General features: G+C 27.4%; 1 protein-coding gene and 1 non-coding gene across 2 annotated transcripts; both read left to right on the top strand.

Moving 5' to 3' along the window:
• Window positions 1-6,975: 6,975 nt before the first annotated feature.
• On the top strand, window positions 6,976-7,993 carry LOC117922325. The gene has a single exon (XM_034840436.1). The coding sequence runs from the start codon at window positions 7,064-7,066 to the stop codon at window positions 7,673-7,675; it is 612 nt and encodes a 203-aa protein (XP_034696327.1). The 5' UTR covers window positions 6,976-7,063; the 3' UTR covers window positions 7,676-7,993.
• Window positions 7,994-21,768: 13,775 nt separating this feature from the next.
• Window positions 21,769-21,841, top strand: TRNAE-CUC. Its single transcript has one exon. It is a non-coding gene; the product is annotated as a tRNA-Glu (tRNA).
• Window positions 21,842-23,215: the final 1,374 nt, after the last annotated feature.

Genomic DNA, 23,215 nt, shown 5'->3' with positions numbered 1-23,215 from the left:
AAAATTAAGTCATTTTTGACAAAAACTTAAAAAAAAAAACAAACAACACCTAAATTTAATTCAACTATAAATAAATCAATTATCAATAAATTTACTACTTATTATATTCTTAAATTCATTTTAATAAGATTTATACATTAATTTTAATAATTTACACACAACTTGTACCAAGATTCAAATATCGGTAAATACGGTGCTTGGATTTTATAGATATATCAAAAAATTAGACAAATATCCATGGATATTTTGACAAAAATATTAAGGTGAAAATTATTCAAAATTCACAAGAATGCTTGAAAAACTCCAAAAAAAATGATAAAATAAGTAAGTAATGTTATTTTTTTATGAAAAATTGATAAATATTATATTTAATTGTACATATATTATTTATCAAATTTTTATAAAAAAATTAACATAAATTCCTTTAATATATTTATATTAATTTATTTTATAAATTAAAATATTTTATTTAAACATATTTTATTACATTTTAAATAAAAAATTAAATTGATTTATATAAAATATTTTATTTGAGATTTGATTTCTAAAAATTTATTGCAAGTGACAATTTTTCTATTAACATTAATTTATTTAAATAATTAAAATCATTACTAATTTATCATATCAAATTAATTTTAATTTATAGAATATTAGGACTTCATTAATTTTTTATATTGTAGCAATTTTTGAGTAAAATTATATTTTTAATATTTTAAAATAAAAACATTTTAAATTAAATAAAACTAAAATGATAAAAAAAAAGAATGAAGTGATAGTAATTTTTTAAAATAGTATTAATGAGATAACTATAAAATTTAGTTAAAAATAAAATGATAATATAAATTTAAAATAAAAATAAATTGAAAATAAATAATTAAAAAATAAAAATAATAATAAATATTTTTTTAAAAAAACTTACAAAAAAATCTCCGATATTTCCTAAATAGGAGTATCGCTTCACGCTTGATTTTTTTGTTGTGTTCTAAATCGATATATCGATGATATTTTGATGATTTTTTCGATATTTCTCCCTTTGAGCTCGTTCGATATTTGATATATCGGTGAAATATCCGATTTTTCAAAACGATTTTTAAATTCATCTCCAAAATTATATTCCGCTGGAATTAGCTTCACATCAACGGTGGATCAATTGGCTTCACTCAATACGGAATACAAGGACAGAAATCTCAAACGCGCGGCCAAACGCAATCAAAATAGAATCCAAATCCGAATTTGGATAAGATCAAGAGCCGCATCCAAACAAGCAATGAGGAACAAAGCGAGTGACACCTGTAATGAAACCTGGGCAAACAGCCGTAAGGCAGAGTTTTCGTGGCCGGCACACAAGTCAGAAGAGGTCAACCGTAAGCGGAAAAATCTCAGAAAAGTCCAAAGGTGACATGTTCGGTCCACAAACTCCGCAACACCTGGCACCACGTGTCCCTTCTTGCCGCTCATTACCCGCTGCTGTACAAACTTCCAAATCTCCACAAACTGCCTCCTAAACTAATAAATTATTAAAAATATTTAATAAAACTTATTATCTCGAAGAAACAAATATTAGCGAAGATATTAAGGATGGGTACATTTAAGTTGACATGAATGGACAACAATGGCCACCATGTCTAGTGATTAGAACACCCTGCCATTCACTTTTGCTAATATATATTCAATTTAAATATGTTAAAATTTATTATTAAAAAAATTCTAATTATTTTATTTTAATTTTTATTTAATTAATTAATAAAAGTATAAAACCAACATTATAATTTCTTAACAAGTCTTTTTTATATCATTTATATGATAATTAAATATAAAAAAAATCATATATGTATCTTCATTTATTTAATATTATTAAATATATTTGAATTAAATAAATTATAATTTTAATATTAAATATATCATCATTTATCTCATTAATCCTATTTTAAAAATTACTATCACTTCACTTTTAAATTTTTTATATCTATCATTTTAATTTTGAATATCTTTATTTTAAAATATAAATTTATTAAAAAATACTAAAATATAAAAAAAAAATAATGAAGTTCTAATATTTAATAAATTAAAATTAATTTGATTAGATAAATAATAAATTATATATTAAGACTCGTATATTCTTACTTACGATATTTTTCTCTTTAATTATATCTATGTCAATTACACTTATAAAATAACTTTAATATATGTATTTTTACCATATTTTACCTAGAAAACTCATGAGACTTGGTGAGCTAACTAACATGCATATGGTTTGAAACTCCGCTAATTATGAAATCTAAATTTGTTGAAACAAGAAGTCAATACATTGAATTTGTCATAATTTCTACAATAATTGATTCGATATTGATTTGGGTTCACCAAATCTTAGGTGTCAAACTAAATAAAAGCTCTTAGAGATGGTGTGTAAGCGCAAGTTCATTGTATTTTCTCATTTTAATATAAATGATATGACATGACATGTAAGTATGTGAACATGGTGATTTCCTTTTTCTCGTCTTGTTGAACCTCTCACTTTAATCATTCAACCTAATTAGTTTTGTCGTGCTTATCATTTATGGGGTTTGATTCATAATTAAGATACATCAAATCCATCTTAATCCTTTAGGGTATTGATGCTAACTTATTAAGTATATTACTATCACAATCTTTTGTCAGATATAACACTTTCAAATACCTATGATCATCGATACACAACTATTTTAGAAGAATTTTAATTTTTACTTAACAAAAGTAAAAGCAAAAGAAATCATCTTCCATGAGCATAACCATTTTCAATGGCCAACATTTAATTGAAGACATATAACTTGTATGGATAATACGACAAAAAAAAAGTATTGACACAATTATAGTTGAAAACCAAATATAGCAAGCATCTAGTCACGTGTTAGGAAGAAACAATTTTGATGATGTATTACTAAGTTCCAAGACATGTGACATTTTATTATTAGTCAAGCTAGAGTAATAATTCTCGTGTATAGAACACATTAATGTTGCAAAACAAGTATCAATATATTAAATTGTTATTAAAAATAAAAAAATAATATCTTTAGAAATTTCATTTATATTATATATGTAAAAAAATTTCCTTTACTTAGGACCTGTTGGATAACTCTTATCCGTAATATTTTATGTTCCCAAAACAAAATAACAGAAAAAACGTTTGATAATAAAATATTGTTTTGTATCTTTTCTTCTTAAGAATATAAAACAGTATATTTTTAGAGAAAATCCTTTAGTTGTTTTTTGTTATTTTCATTTATTTTTTGAGAGTTATTTAAAAATATATATATATATATATATATATAAACATGTAAAAATAAGTTAAAAACATTTTACGTTTCAAACAGACTTTTGTTATATAAAACATCAAAGAACAGTTTTTTAAAAACTATTCTTAAAAATTATTTTTTAAAACTATTTAAAAAAACAATTACCAAACATGTCCTTAATTTTCATTAAATCATTGCATCAAAGTTAAAATAAAATTTATAACCAAAATAGGTAAGTCTAAGATGAGTCTAATATAAGCTCCTGAATGACTTAGTTTCAAATAGTTAAGGGTTAATTTCGTTTACATTTTTTAAGATTTTGACCAGATGCATTTAGTCCCATTTGTTTGAAATTTCAACATATGTCTCCTCAATCATTCTCATTTTGTATTTTCGCTCACCCCGTTGTTAATTCAAAATAAGAAAGGTGTTTGATGAATTTTCAAACCATTAAGGGTTAACTGTATTTATTTAAAATTTCAAGGAAAGTAGGTGAAATTAAGCTAATAGTTAATCATATGAAATTTCTTAAAAAAATGTGAGAAGTCTTTTCCTTTAAAAAGATCCTCATTAATTTTTGTGAATAAAATTTTCAATAAGATCTATTATTTTTTTTAAAAAAAAATTATTCTATTATAAAATAAGAAAAAAACACATTTTAAAATTAAATGAGAATAAAAGTATTTCAAAATGCAAGGAAATTTATATATTCCATTTATTATATTTTTAAAAAATATCCCATATATTTCTTGATATTCCCATCCCTTAAAAACACCATCAAATAAAAAATACACATTTAAATTTATTTTTAAAAATTGAAAAAAATGCCAATAATTCAAAATATAAAAGAACTTTTAATATATATATATATATATCATACAATAAAAAAAAGGGAAGTGAACCGTTGGCTCAACCTTGAAAGAAGGTATCATTGAAAAGGCCAATCATGATGTGGTAGAATAAATAATAATTTTACAAAATTACAAAAGTAACATTAGTAGATAAGAGTGTGCCCCCATGTCACTTTCGTTATTATGTGGGAACTCTTTTCTTGGTTGTAATACTTTATCATTCACTTTAAAAAGAAGATATGAAATTAATTTGTTTTACAAAAGAGAAAAAGGGTTACTAAAGAAAAATTCCATATCTTCTATTTTCGTTTGCCAAATATCTTATGACTTAATTTTCCCTATTCATATTTTGTTATTATCAAATTCAAAATTTTAATTTAATGATATACTTTATATGTCGGTTAAAAAATATTTTATAAATTAAGGTATTAATTTTTTTTCCCATTTTAAATTTAAAAATATTGAATGCATCCAAAGAAGCACTTATGCTTCCAATTTTCCTTATTTTGTTACATAATATATTTTACGGAAAGATATCTTGGATATATTTGGTTCTTACAAAGTGTTAAGAAAATAAAAAAATATTTTAAAGTAAATGATTTTCTCATATTTGGTTTTAATATGAAAATTATGAAATAAAATAAAATATAATTAAAATTAATTAGAAATTTATATATTTTTAAATTATTTAATTTATATATATATATATATATATATATATATATATATATATAAAGTGAAATGAATTTGAAATAGTGATTTTAAATATTTTTTTAAATTTCTTTTATTTTTTATTTCTTTCAACTTTTACTCTTTATTTTCTTTTCTTCACATTTTTTTTCTCATTTTTTGAGAACCAAACATAACAAAAAAGGATTACAATTATAGAATGTTGATACCATTTGATAAAAAGAGTATTCAAAATACAAAATAAGCACCTTATACCTAAAAAAGATAATAAAAATAAATGTAACTATTTAATTAAAAATTGTGTTCTATATATTCTATGAATTTGTTAAAAAAAATTGGTTCAACCAATTAATTTGTGACCTTCTACCCTTTTTTGGGAGGTGGGTGAGAATCAGGAATTATGGCCTATTAGTACGTACCATGGCTTAAAAAAGAAAAGAAAAGAAAAGAAATTGCTGGCTTGGGCATCACGCAGGGAAGGCAAAATCATTACGGCTCATAATAATAGCTTTCAAAAAACAATGCATTAATTCAAACATGAACCCGATTCTAGTTTTCTTTACTAAAAAAAAGTTCTATTATCACTTTTATTTTTATTTTTATCTTCTTCGACCCATTTAGACATTTGACAATGATTCTCGGTAGTATTTTTACCTTAAAAAGTGTTTTTTTTTTTTAAATTAGAACTTATTTGACAATTGTTATAAAAAATAATTTTATATTCTTTGTAATAAAAAACTAAAAAATATTTTATAATAACATTTTTATTAATATTTTTAATTAATAAAAAAAAGGTATTTAAAAAAAACATATTTTAGTTATTTTTCGATTATTTACACTTGTTTCTTAAGAATTGTTTTAAAAAAATAATTATACAAACATATAAAATAATTACAAATAATAGATTAGATATAAAAAAATATTTTTAAAACATATTTAAAACTATTTAAAATAGGTTAAAAATATTAGATTTTCGAATAAACTTTTGTTATACAAAACATCAAAAGAACAATTTTAGAAAACTATTTTATAAATTTTAAAAAACACTTTTAAAAATCTAAAAAATAATTTATAATAATTTAAAATATTTATAAAAAAAAATCATTTGATACATGATTTTCCTAAAAACACTTTCAAACAATTTTTTTTTACCATAATTTATTATGTAATCAAAACTTTTATTTAATTTAGAAATAAAATTATAATAGTTATATTTGTTTAAAGAGAGTAATTCATAAAGCACATTTTCTTTTTTTAACAATTTAAGAAAATTTCACCATTCAAATTAAGAAGTCCAATTTTTTTTTTTCTATAAAAATCTAATTATTTCCATGTCTATTTTTTTCCCTTTTATTCTATTTTCATTTATTTTATTTTAATTTATGAAGAAATCATGTTGTGATGAAGGCTTTTTAACACTTTTAGCCTTTTAGGCATGTTTTGTATTTAAATTTTAAAAATTAATTCCTAAAATACATTTTTAAAGTTATATTGGAAAAATAAAAATATGGCCACTAGAATTGAATCCTTCAACGCTTCCGGCGTTGCTGATTGGCGCATTAATTTATTTCAAAAATTTTAAGCGTGACAGACGGAATTTTCAGACAAGATTAATTTCAGGGGAGAATTACTTTTAGATTTGGAGGGTGGTTTCGTCCCACCACTATATAAAAAGGCGGTGGAATATTCCATATCTGACGACAATGAATGGCGTCTTAGTAATTTCCGGAAAAAAAAACCATGGCTTAAATATTAAATTTCTATACGTGGCAACTGCGGAGGGTGCCCAAGATCTTCTGACGTATGGCGCCGGTTTCGGCGCTCAAGGCTTTCGAAACACCCTCTAAGCCCATTCTCATTCTTTCGCGTGTGAACTAGAAACTCCTGATGCGGAAGGTTATAAATTATAATTTATATGTCATGGATCTTTATTTTACGTGATGCCACGCTTCAATGATCGCGTGGGTGTCTGGGTCGAAAACAGCCCATAGCTTTTTTACGGGCCTTTGAAACCGGTGGACCCGAAAGTGAAACCCTAACCACGTCGCGGTTGCACCCAACCACTAAGGAGCCCTTGAAAATCCTGTTAATTACGATTCTGCCATGGTTTTGAAATCCTATATAAAGCCCTCTTGAGTCGCGCAACGTTTGGGAAACTGGAGGCCCAAACAGCCCTTTCAATAAATATTCTCTCTCTAGATTCTTCCCCCCTTCTTGCCCTCTACATTCTCTCTTTCTCTCTCTACTGATATGACAATGGCGAACTCTTCAAGAAGCAGATCAAGAGGACCCATTCTCCAGAGATCGTTATCTCCATCTGCTGGACGCTTCTGCTCTTCCTCGATCTCCTCTACTTCAGCTTTCTGTTCTAGCTCCTCTGATTTTTTTAAGCGATCCTCTTCGCCCACTCGTGTTAACCTATACCGCGGTGTCTCGTCCTCTCCGTCACCGTCCGTACGGTTTTCAATCGAACGCCAGACATCTCCTAGACGGTCGATTTCGGTGTCGCCGCGGGACCAAGTGGTGAGGAAGCAGAGCACTGGGAGCAGTCATCAGAAGCGGACGTGCCTATGTTCCCCTACGACGCATCCGGGCTCGTTTCGTTGTAGTATGCACAAGAACGCGAACACCGGCGCCGGCTCCGGCTCCGGCGGCGCGTACCAGTCGAATCGGTTGAATGCTCGGAGATCGGCGATGACGAACTCGCTGGTGAGGATTGGGGGAGTGGAAGGAGACTTGGTGAAGAGAGCGTTGTCGGCGTTGATTCGGCCGTCGTCACATCAACAGCGGCGGAGAGCGGCGTTTGAGCCGAGACTTAGTCGGCTATCGATCATGTCCATGGCCGGTTCCGACGATCTTTGAACGTCGGAGACCTTTTTTTTTTTTTTTTTTTTAATTTTGTATAGAATTTTTTTGAGAGGTTTTCCAACGACGTCGAGGAAGCGAGTTGCCAGTGCAGAGCGACTCACTGGGTTGACTCAATACGTAGAACTTCTGCTTCTTTTCCTCTTTAAAGAAACATCTCCGATTGTACATGTTTGCAGCCTTTGAGAGCTATTGAAGATTGCTATTCATTGCATACTTTTATTCTTTGTTTGACATCAGAAATTTCAGAAGGAAGAAATATGATTTGAGATCGATTTGTGAATTATCCGGTAATTTTCAAATCGATGACCATAATTTGTATGGCTTGGTGCGTGATTTTTGGATTTGTTTAATTTTGAGTAATTTTAATTTTAATTTATTATGGGGAATGGAGCTTTCCCGGCGAAGAATTGGTATGTTCTTGGAAATTATGGAAATATCATTTTCTTTTTTCACAATTTATAAATTTATAAATTTACAATAAGAAAATGACATTTTAATTTTTAAGACATTAATAACAAGATGCTCATCCTTGCCCTTCCTCTTCTCCATTGCATTGTATATCTGCCATTTGTGCTAGCCTCGTTTGTTAAAAAAATTCCACCTTTTTTTCCTTTCTTACTCGCTCCTCTTTTGGTAACAAAGTACCTTTCAAATATAAAATTTCTTTCCTATGCATTAAATTAAAAATTTTAAAATATTTTAAGAAAATAATTTTGAAAAGAATATTTTTTTCTATATGAATTTATTAATTTAATTAAAAATTATTTTTAATAACTTAAAATATATTTGACAATAATTTTAAAAAATATTTCTGTCATTCCTAATACTTAAAATTTTTTATTTTTTAAATATTAAAAATATTAAAAACACTTTCTAAAATGATTGCATCCTAAGATAATTAACTCTCGTAAAATTTGCTTATCAATATATATTCTCAAAGTTGGAACATGGGTGGGTTTGACGAGTTAGGAGGCTAAGCAATCCCTACTCCTAGTTAGAGCTGGAAATTTTCAAACCACTAAAATCCTAGACAACTTGGGTTCTTACAAGTTTCCATGGCATATCAAACAAAAGGGCTTGGAATGAAATCTCATGATATCCGTTTCTTTTGTCAAAATTTAAATTTTCATACAACATTAAATTAAATTAGAGAGTGTTTAATAAATCAATTTAATGACTTAATAATATATAATAATTTAATTTAAATTATTAAATAAAATAAACATATTTGATAAAATAACTTAATATTGTAAATTAAAATTAGATTGAATCAAAATAATTAACTTATTTGTAGTCTCAATTTCTCGTACCTCATTTGCTCATTTCTAGTAATAGTATATTTTGCAACTATATAATAAATATTTTGTCATTGTTATCAGATCAAAACTTAGTTAATCTCGATTTTAATGATTACTAAATAAGGTTTAGAACTCATAATTATTTTTATGTGTGATTAGAAAAGAAGATTTTCTAATAAGCAATCAAAAAGATATATTAAGCCTTTAGAGGAGATAAAAAAGGAGAAGACTTCAAAGATTGGGCATTTCAAGTTTAACTTCTAAGGTTTTTTTGTAAGGTTGTTAGTACACTGAGATCATATTGTGTTTTATATTTTATTAATGCACCTAATTCCCCTAAGTTCCCCCAAGTGTTAAATTGATTTTATATTTTCTTAAATTGAATAAAAAATTGATATGCAAAAACCTAAATTTTAATTAAATGAAAATTGTTTTAAGAGAATTTTCAACTGCTAAGGAGTTCTAATTAGATTTTTCCAAGATTTTTTATCTTAAAAACTTACAGAGACTTTAAATTGATCAGAGCCTCATGATAATTGATTGAGATTGATCGACTAAGGGGGTTCTTTTGCTCCTCAAAGGTCTAGAAGGTTGTTGCAACTAGTTAAGGGAAAACCACAATTGGTTGTGGACTGGTTGAACGGATTGAGCAATGGATAACTCAATAACTTAGTAACTAATTCAACTAATAGGTTAACCAATTGACCTTTTCTTCTTAGAGGTCTAGAAGGTTGTTGAGGCAAAGCCTTGATCGAGGAATGATTGAAAATGATTGAAACTAGTTGAGCAACGTATAACGAGCGACTTATTGGCTAATTCAACCAAAAGGTTAAATGGTTTACCTAAAGCTGTGTTTAATAATTAGTTTGAACTTCTAACACTTATTTAAAGACTTCAAACTTCTTGTATTGCTAAGAGAGGAGTATAAAATCATTTTTAAATATTATTTGAGCCTTAAAATAGTGTATTTGAGTATACCTTGCTTCAAAACTTACATTTCATTTTAATGCATCTCAATCCTAGTTTATTTGTACACAGTTGAGCTAAAATTATATATTAGTATCAATTTTCTTTCAATTGCATGTAAGGATTATCAAATGTGGGATCACTTGGAAAGATCAAGAGTGGGATATCTCTTGAGAGGGTGCTTTCGAACTATAATCCAAAAGGGAGTTAGTTAAAGACTTAAAATTTAAAAGCCTTAGTATAAAAGATTCCTTAGAACCATAATCCAAATTTAAGGCTTAAATATTTGTTTTGAAAACCTTATTAGTGGGATCCTCATTGAGCTTGAGGAGAGTTGGATGTTGATTGAATTATGCCAAACCACTATAAAAATATCGAGTTTGCATTTTCTATATCCGTTCTTGATTTACTTTAAGCAATTATTTCATTTATTATTATTTGTTGTATTATTACTCAAATTGTTCCTTATATTCATGATTGTATAATTTGTAAAAAAGAGATTAACACCTAATTCACCCTCAATTGGGTGATTATGGTAGACTAATTAGCAAATAAATCAATAATAGTTATGTTATGTATTTATATACTTTAAATATGAATGTTTAACAAAAACAAAATTTATTGGTAAATAGCTCAATATAATGATTTAGAATAAACTTTTAAATTAATTTTATTAAACAATTTTAATTCTTAGACTAAAAATCAAATAATAAGTTTTAAATTAATAATTTAAAAATAATTTAATATAAAATTAACTTAAATCATTAAATAATAAGTATTATGATTTACTAAACTCCCGATAAAGTTCAGTTAAGCTAAAGTAAGTTTTTAATTTTACTCTCCTATCTCCTTTATTTTTTCGATTCCCATTATTCTTGCACTTATCCTTTCTCAAACCGAGTCTTAATAATTAAAAAGGGATCCACAAAACCCACCCCATTAAGAAGGCTTGGTTGGCTTTATGATAATTACTTTAGCAACAATATGTAGGCCTGCATTCTCCTATGCCACTTACATTTTTTATTATTTGTTTTGTTGTTTTCTTAGATTTCGTTCTTTAGCAAAAGATATAAAGGAAGCTCCAATTTCAATTTTATTTGTATTTTAATGGAGTCCACCATATCTCATTTCTGCTTTCATAGAGATTTGAAGCAGAGGGCTTTGTGCCAATATGATCAATTATAATAAAATAGAGTTTGTGGCTTATGATGAGTCATGCTTCCCACCAACAAACAATGCCCCAAATGACCCGCCAAAGGTTTTTTTTAAATCCTACCTTTATTTATTTTATTTATTTATTTTTTCTGCTATTGGTTTTTATAAAGCAAGAAGTCAATGCCAAGATTTTGACCAAAAAAAAGAAAAAAGAAAATCATCAAATCAATCAACTTCTCCTAACTTAAGCTGAATTTGGATTTTTCAAAATTCATTAGTTATGAGATGAAAAATGGAAAGCTAACATGAAAATATAAGGAAAAAATAACCCTAATTTTTTTAAATTAGTATTATTTTTATTTTAAATAATTTGAAATACATGTATTTTTTAATAACTCATGTAACTATTTTTTAAAATGCCCTTTTTATTTGTTTTGTCATCTACAACAATTTACATCGAATGACTTTTATTTGTTATATTATCAACAACAATTTACGTGGAGGAGTCTGATTGTTCATTGATGTTGATAATATAAAAAGTAAAATGAGTATTTTAGGGAATAATTATAAGACTTATTAAAAATACATGCATTTCAAATTATTTTTAAATAAATGAAGATAATATTGATTTAAAAAATTTGAGATTCTTTTTTTCATATATTGTTATATTAGTGAGTCAAAACCCATTTTTTCCTATGAAATTTTGAAATTATTAATTTTGTTTTTCATATTATTTTCTTTTCTTTGATTTGAAGCAAATCTTACTAAAATTGGATAAATTATCTTTCTTTTCATAATTTTTTTCCAATTTAAAACTAAGAGTATGTTGAATGATGTTTTTACTTAAAGTGTTTTTAATAAAAACATTTTCTCTATAGTATTTTTAAGAAAATTATCTTAAAAATATCTCAAGCGTTTTTCTTAAAAAATAGTATGAGTGATTTTCAAACATTATAAATAACTTTTTTTTAGATTTTTATAAGTATTTTAAAACTTTTTTCAAATACCTATTTTTTTTCAAAAACACTTTTTATATTAAAAATGTTTCTTAAAACTATTAATTTATCTTATATTCTTATTTTTTCATTTTTGTTACGCTATCATTTTTTGAAAAAATATATAAACCTAATTTTTCTCCAAGCTAAATGAATTGCATCATACGAGATCATAATTATTTGCTAAATCATTCTTCTTTGATTTAATATAATTAAATCTCATTTTTTTTTTTCAATTGATTAAATAATAAGCTAAATCGAATCATGATCCCATCATCTTTTACGTCACTTAATAGAACAAAATAAGCCATTTATAAAAGTACATGAATTTCTAACATTTAAAAATATTCTTAACCCACTATTTTGTTATATTAGAAACTTGTTTGTTTTTTAAATCAATATATTATAATATTTTTATCAATATATATATATTTGATAAGAATTCAAAAAAATCTTCCAACCTCATCTCTCCATTTTAAATTGTCTTCAACCATTCATAGAAGGGGATTAAAGTTTGTAACATCAATGCAGCTAACATATATTTCAGAGTGGGGTATAGATGCATGGTTTGGTGCTGACCATTTCCCTAAAACAATGCCCAAAAAGAGAATAAAATTCCTTTGATAATGAAAACATTAATGTATGCATTCATGTCACAGAAGTGGAGACTCCTGTCTAGCTGTGCCACAATTTCATTGTCTTCATTACTGGAAACTGGGCCTGTACATGTGGTCTCATGTCAACCTGACACATCCTTCCAAGAATATAAAATCAAGACCACACACCTTTACTCTCTAGCTTCCTTGATATTCTAACATTAGCTTTCAACCACAAACTCTACCTAGAGGGCCTAGACTGATTTAACTTTAGGCTCCAATATGATGTGAGTTTAAATATATATGCTCATTAATCTCGAACCCAAAAGAAATTACATCTACAAAATCTTGATGTAATTGAAAAATTGTAGGTGTCAAAGTAGTTTTTGGTGGGTTGGACATGCCCTAAAAGGAATTTCAGTTAGGGTTCAATTGGGTGGTTTCGGTTGCCTAGTCTAATAGTCATACCCCTACTTAAATTATCTGATCTAATTTATATACATCACTAGAGAATCTGCCCCAATTGAGATTTGGTTAGGCCTAGACACTAAAAGTGGACATGCCCAATACAAAATTTTGATGTTTGTCCATGTCAAGGTGACAAAAATTGACCATCATGGTGATGCCTATGATATCAAATTTATGCCCATCTAGAGATTGTGGAATTAATTCACAGTTGCTCCGAATACGGTACAACTTAACAGGCACAAATGACTTTTAAGAAGTATTATAAGTGATTTTTTTTTAATTTTTTAAAGGTAATTTTTAAATTTTATCAAATAATAATAATTTTTTTAAAAGCACTTTTTATATTACAAGTTTTTTCCATGTCAGAAGGACTCCAATGTCCTAATCTTAGCTCTTAGAACAAATCCCCTCTTAACCGTGAACTTCATTATCACCCTTGTTACAATATGTATCTGAAATTTCAGTACAACTAGAAAATGAATAAGCATCACCCCTTCATAACCAGACAAGAGACAAGACTTTCAATGTATTGAGAAGCATCAAACCACCCTAGTCTTGAAGAAGTTTCAGTCTCACAAATCTCCTTGAAAGTCTTACTCTTGAAATGATATCCTATCACCTTACCAGGCATATGAAGAACTAGAACTGACTCATTCTCATTTTCTCCTCTAACAATACATAGTACCGAAAATGAGTAGTAATTGAACTCGTATAGATCAAGGTAGCCTTGTAACATCTTCGAAAATGAAGCCGTGACAGAATCAAGATGAACTCGAAACTTCACAAACCAGGCGGAGTGATCTCTCTCCATCTCATATTTCGATAAGGAGTAAGTAGCCAGAATACTCCCCCAAGTATCTTACCCTTCTCTCATCTTACTCATCAGGAAAAGGAGGCATCGACATTTCTTGAACCATCTCTTTATTTACATCCAAATACAGCGAAGAACCTCTCTGGCTAATCCAGTGAATTGCACCATTCCAGTAAACCCTATTGTGGAAACTCATTTTCCAATGTGCAGTGAAGGGAACCCCAGCAAGTCTTCAAGAGTCGGCCGCCACCGATGAATACATCTCAATCTGATGCTGACCATGAGGTGATTCACAGCTTCGCACGCCGACCACTTTATAGTGCTGTGATTTGGAAGGATCAAAAGCTAAATTGATGCCAAGAACAGGCCTGATAGCCCTGCCATGAAACTGGGAAAGTGTTGTGAATTGTTTGTTGGTTGGATTGTAGATGTAATACTTGCGCTTAGTCTCATTGGATTCGATGCAACAACAACAGAATAAGCCATTACAAACCTGTAAAACATCTAGACCACTAGGGTGAACCAAAAAATAGAGAGATGTGAAGGGGGCGCTGGTCTGGAAATTCATTATTTACTGCTATCATAAAATATAAAATTCAAATACAGATTTTATATGTATAATGCGGATTTTTTATTTCAAGAAAAATTCAAATAGACCTCGATATCCAAAATGTTAAAAAAGAAAAAAGGTAGACAAATTTATGTTATAATATTTTGTTTAATTAATCATTAATTCACTAAATGGTTTTAATATTATATTTATAATATGGATTTTTGTTTCAAGAAAAAATTCACGTAGACCTCAATATCCGAAATGTTAAAAAACAAAAAAGGTAGATGAATTTATGCATAATGACTTAGAAACATCAAATGCATTGTCATTTTAAAAAATTCAATAATAGGTAGGAGGCACAACAACATCCTCATCATTGTGTTAGTCCTAAGGATTGACCAATAGTATGTGATATTTTCATTTCTAATGAGTATCTAAGCCAAGTAAAACTTATTAGTTATAATAGTTATAGTTTTCACTAATTATAATATGCATTTTAATATTAAGATATTATATTTAAATGCAAAGTAGAGATGACTAAACAAATGCAAAGCCAATCTTCCGATCCCTTAACATCTAAATGAATACTACAAACTCTTGATGAGATCTACATTGACGTACTTTATCTTAAGTTTGGATACATTCGTAGTCTTGTATAGTGAGGTCACAAAATCATCTAGTTAGCAGTTAAGAAAGAAAGAGATCACCTTGTAGAGTAGGTTGAAGAGCAAGGACAAATTATTACTTCATCGTAGTCTTAGTTGGCAATGTTGATGCAACATCTCATGCTTGAACCAATGTCTTCATAGGATCCTCCTCCTTCATGGTAAGTTATGTTTTAGGGTCGTAGAAAATGGTTATCTTATTGATGACGTTGTAGTCATTTGAAGGGTATAGAAAGAAATATTATATTATTGTTATTTGTAGAAAGGTAAATGATAAAACTAATAACATTAGAACAAATTTGCTTTAATTGTTCTCATTGTTTTATTATTAGTGTATGTAGACTCTTAAATTTGTCCTTTGCCAATACAATATAAGCCTGATCACTCTTGGCCCATCCTAGGCCCATTTACTCCTAGCCTAGTCCAGTTCCCTCTTGACCTACAATGATTTAGGCTCTTTTGCTCTTAACCATGTATGTTCATGCATGTCCGTCATATTTCTATTCTTATTTTATTTTATTTTATTTTTATTTTTATTTTTCTTATTCTTTTTTCTTTTTAGTCTTGAATTTTCATTGCATATTTCTTTTATTCATGCGTGGAAAAGAGAAGAGAGGAGGTTAAATTTGAAAAAAGAAAAGGGAAAGTGAATAAAAAAATCAAAGTTTTAATTGGGTGAGAAAAGTGAAATATTCTAGAAGACAAAATCCAGGAAGGAGGACAAGGTCATGTCATGATCTCGGCTCTTTCAGGTATTTTGATCTTTTATGTTTATTTTTATTTTTATTTTATTTTATTACTTTTATGTTGAGCTTATTTTATTTTAATATATTTAAAAAATTTGTATTCAATATTTAGTTGGATTATGTCATTGAAATAAAATTGGATATTGAATAAACTACAAACAATATGAATGGATGACGTCAGATAGAGATTTGAAACCTGAAAATTTTTGGGTTGTAATTTATTTTAATATTTTTATGTAAAATAATTCTACTTTTGTGAATAATTTTTTCCCTTAATTCTTAAAAGATTTTGACTCACACTTTATTTCTATTAAGTAAGGGTGTCCACTGGGCCATGTCGGACCAGCCTGACCTAATGTTTACCGAGCTATTACGGGCCAATGTGTCGGGTTGGCACGACCCACTTAAATCATGTTGGGACGGGCTGACTCATGCAAACCAAATAGGTGACCTGATACGGCCCATAAGCCTGTGGGCTAATCGTGTCGTGTTGTGGCCCATGGGCCACTCACTTTGTTAAATTTTTTAATTTAAATTTTTAAGTCATTTTGTCTTGATTTTTTTTCATTATTAAATGAAATTTCTTTTTATTACTTTAAACCCCTCTAATAATTATACTTTTTATTTTTTGTACACCTATAATAATTATACTATTTATTTTTTATATTTATATTTATCGAGTTTGTAATTGTAAAATTTATGAAAATGTTAACTTCTTGTCTTTCAAAATAGTAAAAGAATTATATTTGAATTGGTTTTTTATTTTTATTTTATCAAAATAAAAATAAATTTTAAATAATAGAATATAAAAGGAAATGAAATATATAAAAAAAGTTCTTTAATTCAATATTTCAACAAATTACATGAAAAAAATAAGAAAAAAAAAGGTGAGAATTGCATCACTATAGTTTGAGTACATCCAGACTAGGTTGACACCTACTCAACTATCAATCATATGCATTACTTAAAATTTAAAAATTAGTTACATTTAATAGATTTAAAAGAAATAAATAACATATAATTCCTCAATTATCATATTATATTTTATCTTCTTATTCAATCTTCATTCTTCTTTTTTTCATTTTTAATTGTCATCAATCTCTTGAACATCATTATTTGTATTGAGATCCAATTTCTCGAAGTCTTCTTTAGGTTCATCTTCTAAAGTTTGAAGTCTCATGTGTCCATCTTTCCAATTCTTCAACATGTCAAGGCTTCTAGCATCTCTATTGCAAGAGTTGTCCTCTTGTCTCCTATTATATTTGCAGTTATAGAAAAAATAGATTCTGATACTATAGTAGATAGCAATGGGGTTAGTAGATTACGCGCCATTTTAGATAGCATAGGAAAAGTGAATTCATGAGATTTCCACCACTTCATAATATCAAAATTTTGTACTTCATTAGGGGATAGGCATGAACAATAATCAGTATCCAAATATTTTGAAAGATCACACCTACTTGAAGGACTAACTTGTTGCTTTTCCTTAGCTAATTGTATAAAGAATGGATCATTTCCAAATGCAGATGAACTTACAGTACTTGAAGAGACACTACCATAATTATTCTCATAATATTTATATAAGTTGTTTAATTGTTTGTATATTTTACCTTTTGCTTTAGGTGGTTGTTTCATACAAATAGCTATAAAATTTAAAATGTTTTCTACACCTTCAACCTTAATCCTTGGATTCATACAAACAACTAAACAATAAAGTGGTGGAATAGTCTTCCTATATATATATATATATATATATTTTATTTTTTTTTCATTTGTACACATATTTCATTAAGAAGGAGATATTCCCTATATTGTTGAAACACATCACTCATGTTGCAAATACATCTTAGTGCTATATAAGATGTAAAAGTATATACAACATAACACATGTTAGTAGTATCATAAAAAACCTTCAAGAATTTTAAAAAGAAAAACCTTTCTCCCAATCATCCGAAATTATTGTAATTTCACTTGTCTTACTATTGACATAATTTGATAGTATGTTATAATACTCTACACAAGATTTTAACATTAGGTAGGTAAAATTCCAACAATGACCAATATCACGATGGAATTTTCTCTTCTTCAAACCTATTGATTGACATAAAGTATAAAATTCTTGTAATTTGATAGATGAATAAAGAAATTGTGAACTAGATCGGATAACCAATAATGAAGGTGATATTAATTTTAAATCATCTCGTTTTATTAAATTAATTATATGACAAACACATCTAACATGAAATATTTCACTTAGTGGACCTTTGATAATTGTTTTTACAAATAAATTTATGACACTTTTATCATTTGAAGCATTATTAAAGGTAATACTAAAAATTTTGCTGTGTATGTCATATTCTCTAAAAACACTTGTCAAAGAATCATATATGGTAGACCCATCATGCTGATGAAATATTTGACGAAAACCTAATATTTTCTTTTGTAATTTCTAATTTGAATATGTATAATGTTATACATGTAAAAGGATCATTACTTTGATTAGTTCATATATATGAGGTCACAAATACAATACCACTATGATTTTTAAATTCTTCAATTATTAATTGTTTTTCATTTTTGTAACATTTAATTACATTACTTCGAGTAGTCCTCAAAATTCTATGATAGGCTGGTTGGGCATACTTGTTCATGAAATGTAAAAATCCAGAATATTCTCCAAAAGTCAATGGAACCCCATACTAGTTACCATTCTAGCTAACCATTTTCTTAGGAATTATTGATTGTATATAAAGAGGGACATTGAAGATGTACTAGATCTTGTTTCATTTTGACTTATTTAGGATTGTCTGGGGTCTAATGTAGCATATTTTTTGGTATATTGTTTGACATGTCTTCTAAGGTGACCTATGCCACCACTAACTTTACAATTATATGTTTTTTTTTTTTTTTTTTTGCAATATTTATATTATGCTAGATTTTCTACCTCTCATCTTGTATTTTGTCCATTTATTATAGTGAAATGATTCCATACTATAGATGTGTGTCTACTAATCCTAAGTTTTTTGCTTGTGGCATTGAGTTGGGAAAGGTTAGAGGGAGGGACACTAGAGGAGGTGGGGGTCTCGTTATCTTCAAAAGAATTAAATTCATTACATGCATCAATACCAAAGTCAAGGTTTTCAATATCTAGGTGATGATGATCCATTTTTAATTTTAGAGGAAAAAAATTAGGTAAAAGGAAGAGAACAATTAAATGAAAATATAGAATTAAAATAAATAAATGAAATAACTAAATATAAATACCTCAACCTTGTGATGATGACCACTTATAGAGTTAGATGATTTCTTTAGCAGAAAAGAACTTGTAACTAATGAATACTTGTGGATAGTAGATAACTTGATGCCTTGAATTAGAGCACTTGTAGAAAATTTAAACTTAGAAAATTGTGGAAAGTGATATTAGAGAGCATTGTAAACAATATAAAAAGAAAGAATAAAGAATTATGTGAGAAAGAATTAAAATGAAGGGTATTTATAGAGAATTATTGATGAGTCATTTACTTATTTACCCCTAAAACTAGTTGCTATATAGTTGTTAGGAGGGGTATTATAGATATTTGACATAAAATATTCGTAGTAAATGATTTACTTAATTATCCTTTAAACTAGTCGTTATATAGTTGTTGAGAGAGGTAATATCAATATTTAACATGAAAAAAGTAAAAATAACTATTGATTTACTTTTTTACCCCTCAAACTAGTTGTTATATAGTTATTAAGAGGGGTATTATATATATTTGATATGTAATAAAAAGAAAAAAAAAAATAGAAATTGATATTTGAAAAGGCCAAGTAGGCTGACATGACAAGTCGACATGATGGGTCGGTACGATTGGCTGGCATGATAGGCCGACAAGACGAGTTAGCACAATGGGCCAGTATGATAGACTGGCATGACGGGTTGACACGATGGCACGACGAGCCGTCTCCTTAGGCCCATGTTGGTTGGCCTGCTACAGTAATTTGGTCGTGTTGGCTCGACCCGGTCTTTTGATGTGCTAGGCCATAGGCCAAAATGGGTGGCTTGGCCAATTGGATACCTTTATTATTAAATTGTGTTAGAATATTAAATTGTTATTTGATCAATAAATCATGTTTGAAAATTTAAGTTGTTGTGTAATTAATAACTCATGTTGGATGTATCAATTTTCTTATAATAGTTTATGTGAAATTTTTAAAAGAGCCCATATTTGATAAAATAGTTTGTTTTAGATAAATATTTTCAAAGTTAGATTAATTAGATTATTTATTTGTGATATAGAAATTGATTTTTCTTAGTTATTTTTCAAAAGACGTAGTGGTTGTTTGACAAATCAACTTAATAACATTAAGTGACTTAACGACTTAATTTAAGTCATTAAGTAAATTATGTATGTTTGGTAAAATAACTTGATGGTATGATTTAAAGAAAAAAACAACTTTAAATAATAAGTAAAAATAATTAATTTATTTTTAAATCCATATTTACATTTTATCTTTTTATTTGTATTTCCCCTAATTACCTCTACGATTTCTTTTGTCACTCTACGACTTTTGTTGTCACTCAACCTTCTTTGCCTGATTTATAATTTATAATAATAAATATGTTAATTTAATAATTTAAAATAAATTTAAGTTCCTTTTATCAAACAACCTTAAACTCATTATTTTAAGTTAAATTATACTTGATGTTATTTTTTTTATTTCAAGTCACACCATTAAATTATTTTACTAAATATATTTAATTTATTTAATGACTTAAATTAAGTTATTAAGTTATTAAATTGGTTTACCATCCATTAACTTTATATATATATATATTATTTTGTTACATGTGGTGTTTGAATTTTACATAGACAAAAATACAATAAAATAACTTGGGTTAAATAAAATAAGTTCTTTTAGTTAATATTCGTTAAATTTGTTTTCTTTTTTAATTTACTTATTACACCTTATTTGTAAATAACCTTATTTTGGTACATAATTATCATCTAAAATTAAGTTTATCTTTATTTTCTCTTTTTTAATAAATTGCTAATTTGATAATAAAATTATTTTGTAACATTTTATGTACAATTTTCAAATAATTTAAAATATAATAATATAATAATACTCAAATAAAATATTTTTGGTGATTGATGAATTGTTATATTCATTATTTTGTAGTAATAAAATTAATTTTATTTTTTAAAACATAAAATTCTTTTTAGTTAATAATTGGTGAATATCACTTTTTCTAAATCATAAACATAGAAACTAATAAAAATGTCAATCCCAAATTTGATTATGTTAGTTCATTTTTGTTTGATATATTTTATAAATAATCCACCATGCTCTATGTCATTGTATATATTTTAGAGGTTACTTTTTTATTATTATTTTGTGATATTACATTAATTGATTAATTTTTTCATATATACTCCCCAATACACATTAATTTATATTATTTCTTTGTATTTCATAATTAGGAACATCCAACGGTCATTTTTCAAAATCAATCTCAATTATCCACATTTTTTTCTTTCTCTTTTTTGTTTATGGACATTCCTAAATTGTGAATAAATTTGTTTTTGAGTGTTTGGAATTGATATTTATTTTGCTCATTCCAAATTCAATAATCTAATATTTTAATTTTATTTAATTTCATAAAAGTTTTTAATAATGAAACATAGGGATGACTTCTAAAGAAGTTAATTGTAAATTAGTGTAATTACACTTATAGTAGGTGTGTTTTATGGTACATAGAAATGATAGGTATGCTTAGATTTAGAATATTTTTAGCCTATAAAATTTTTTTTCTTTGAAATTGCGTTTTTCTAATCGATTAGACAGGATCCGTTGTAGTCTAGTTGGTTAGGATACTCGGCTCTCACCCGAGAGACCCGGGTTCAAGTCCCGGCAACGGAAACCGCTTTTTGTTTTTTTAAAGAAATTTGTTCTTTGTTGGGCTGTTTTCCTGGGCTAATTTTTTAATTTGTCCTTTCTTGGGCGTTACTATCAGGCCTGTATACCTGGGCTTACTTTGAGCCCTATAGTACCATTTCCAGTTTTTTTTGCTGGGTTAAATTCCCTTATGAACTCTATTTATATGAAGACCCAATTTCCATGGGCACTCAATACTCAAGAGTCTATAATTCAGGCCTTCCTTCAATTGATTGTGGAAACTAAAAGTCTTTTTAAAAGCCCAATTAAAAGCTGTGGGTCGGGCCACTTTAAGACCCATATTTTTTATTGTTATCGTTTTCCTTGGGTCAAACTATTTTGTGACTAATTCTTTTTTGTTAACCTAACCTACTTTGAGACTCATAGTTAATGCTCAGGCCTATTTTAATTGGTTCAAAATCTAAAATTTTGGTAGTCAAAACCTCTTTCTTTTATTTTAAAAATTTTAATGTCCAATAAACTTTGTACCCAAGTTTTGGAAAAAGATTTTTTTATTTTTATTTTTATTGACTTTTTCTTTAGGTCAAACTATTTTTCTTTTCTAAAGCTAAGGTGCTCTGATGCTTGACTATCACGGGAGGAAATAGTGCGTCTTAGGGCCATGATAACCTATTAATCATGGCATGCAGAAGAATTCGAATGAAAGCAATATGATAGGTTAGAATTAGTATAACTTGATTATTGGAAGAAATTGAATCTTCGTAAAGAAGTGGGGATGATTTGTCACACATTTTCTAACCCAAATTGTAACAAAGCAAATAAGTCTATAGGACCTTATCCTATATCTCTAATGTCATTCCGTGACACCCCAAACCCGAAGGCCAAGGGCACCATTGTTATTTTATATGTCAAATTTAAAAGCCTAGAACATGAGTGTCTAACAAATCCATCAAGTAGCTAGATGATAAATAATTCAAAATAGTAATCAAAAAATAAAATAAGATTGTAAATTTCTAATCCAAAACTAATTAAAATATTTAAATAATAAATTCAGTGAGTAATCTAATCACTTTTAAAAAGTTATTGAGATTAATTTGAATTTAATCTTAAGTCAAGAATCCTACATAATCAATTCTAAAGTTGTGTCTAATAGAACCATCATTCTTATCCTATCTCTCCACACTAATGTCACTAGTACATGAAAAGTGGAATAATAGAGATTCAATAATGAAAAATGAGGTATTGTACTAAATTAAATCTTGAGAAATATCACTTTTTTTTTTGTTTAATTAAAATCAATTGGCATTTAAACTCAATTTAATAATTAAGTTTTTTATCTTCAAAATTTTGATGCTTTTACTTTATAAACTGACATGAAAAATGATCTTAAAACTTTAC

Source organism: Vitis riparia, chromosome 9, assembly GCF_004353265.1.
Source record: "Vitis riparia cultivar Riparia Gloire de Montpellier isolate 1030 chromosome 9, EGFV_Vit.rip_1.0, whole genome shotgun sequence".
NCBI lineage: Eukaryota > Viridiplantae > Streptophyta > Magnoliopsida > Vitales > Vitaceae > Vitis > Vitis riparia.
Note: the sequence above shows the minus strand (reverse complement) of the source record. Positions and strands in the feature narration are given on the sequence as shown.

Bases quoted from the DNA above. Each gene is read 5' to 3' on its own strand.
- LOC117922325 (XM_034840436.1), top strand. From the start codon at position 7,064: ATGACAATGGCGAACTCTTCAAGAAGCAGATCAAGAGGACCCATTCTC.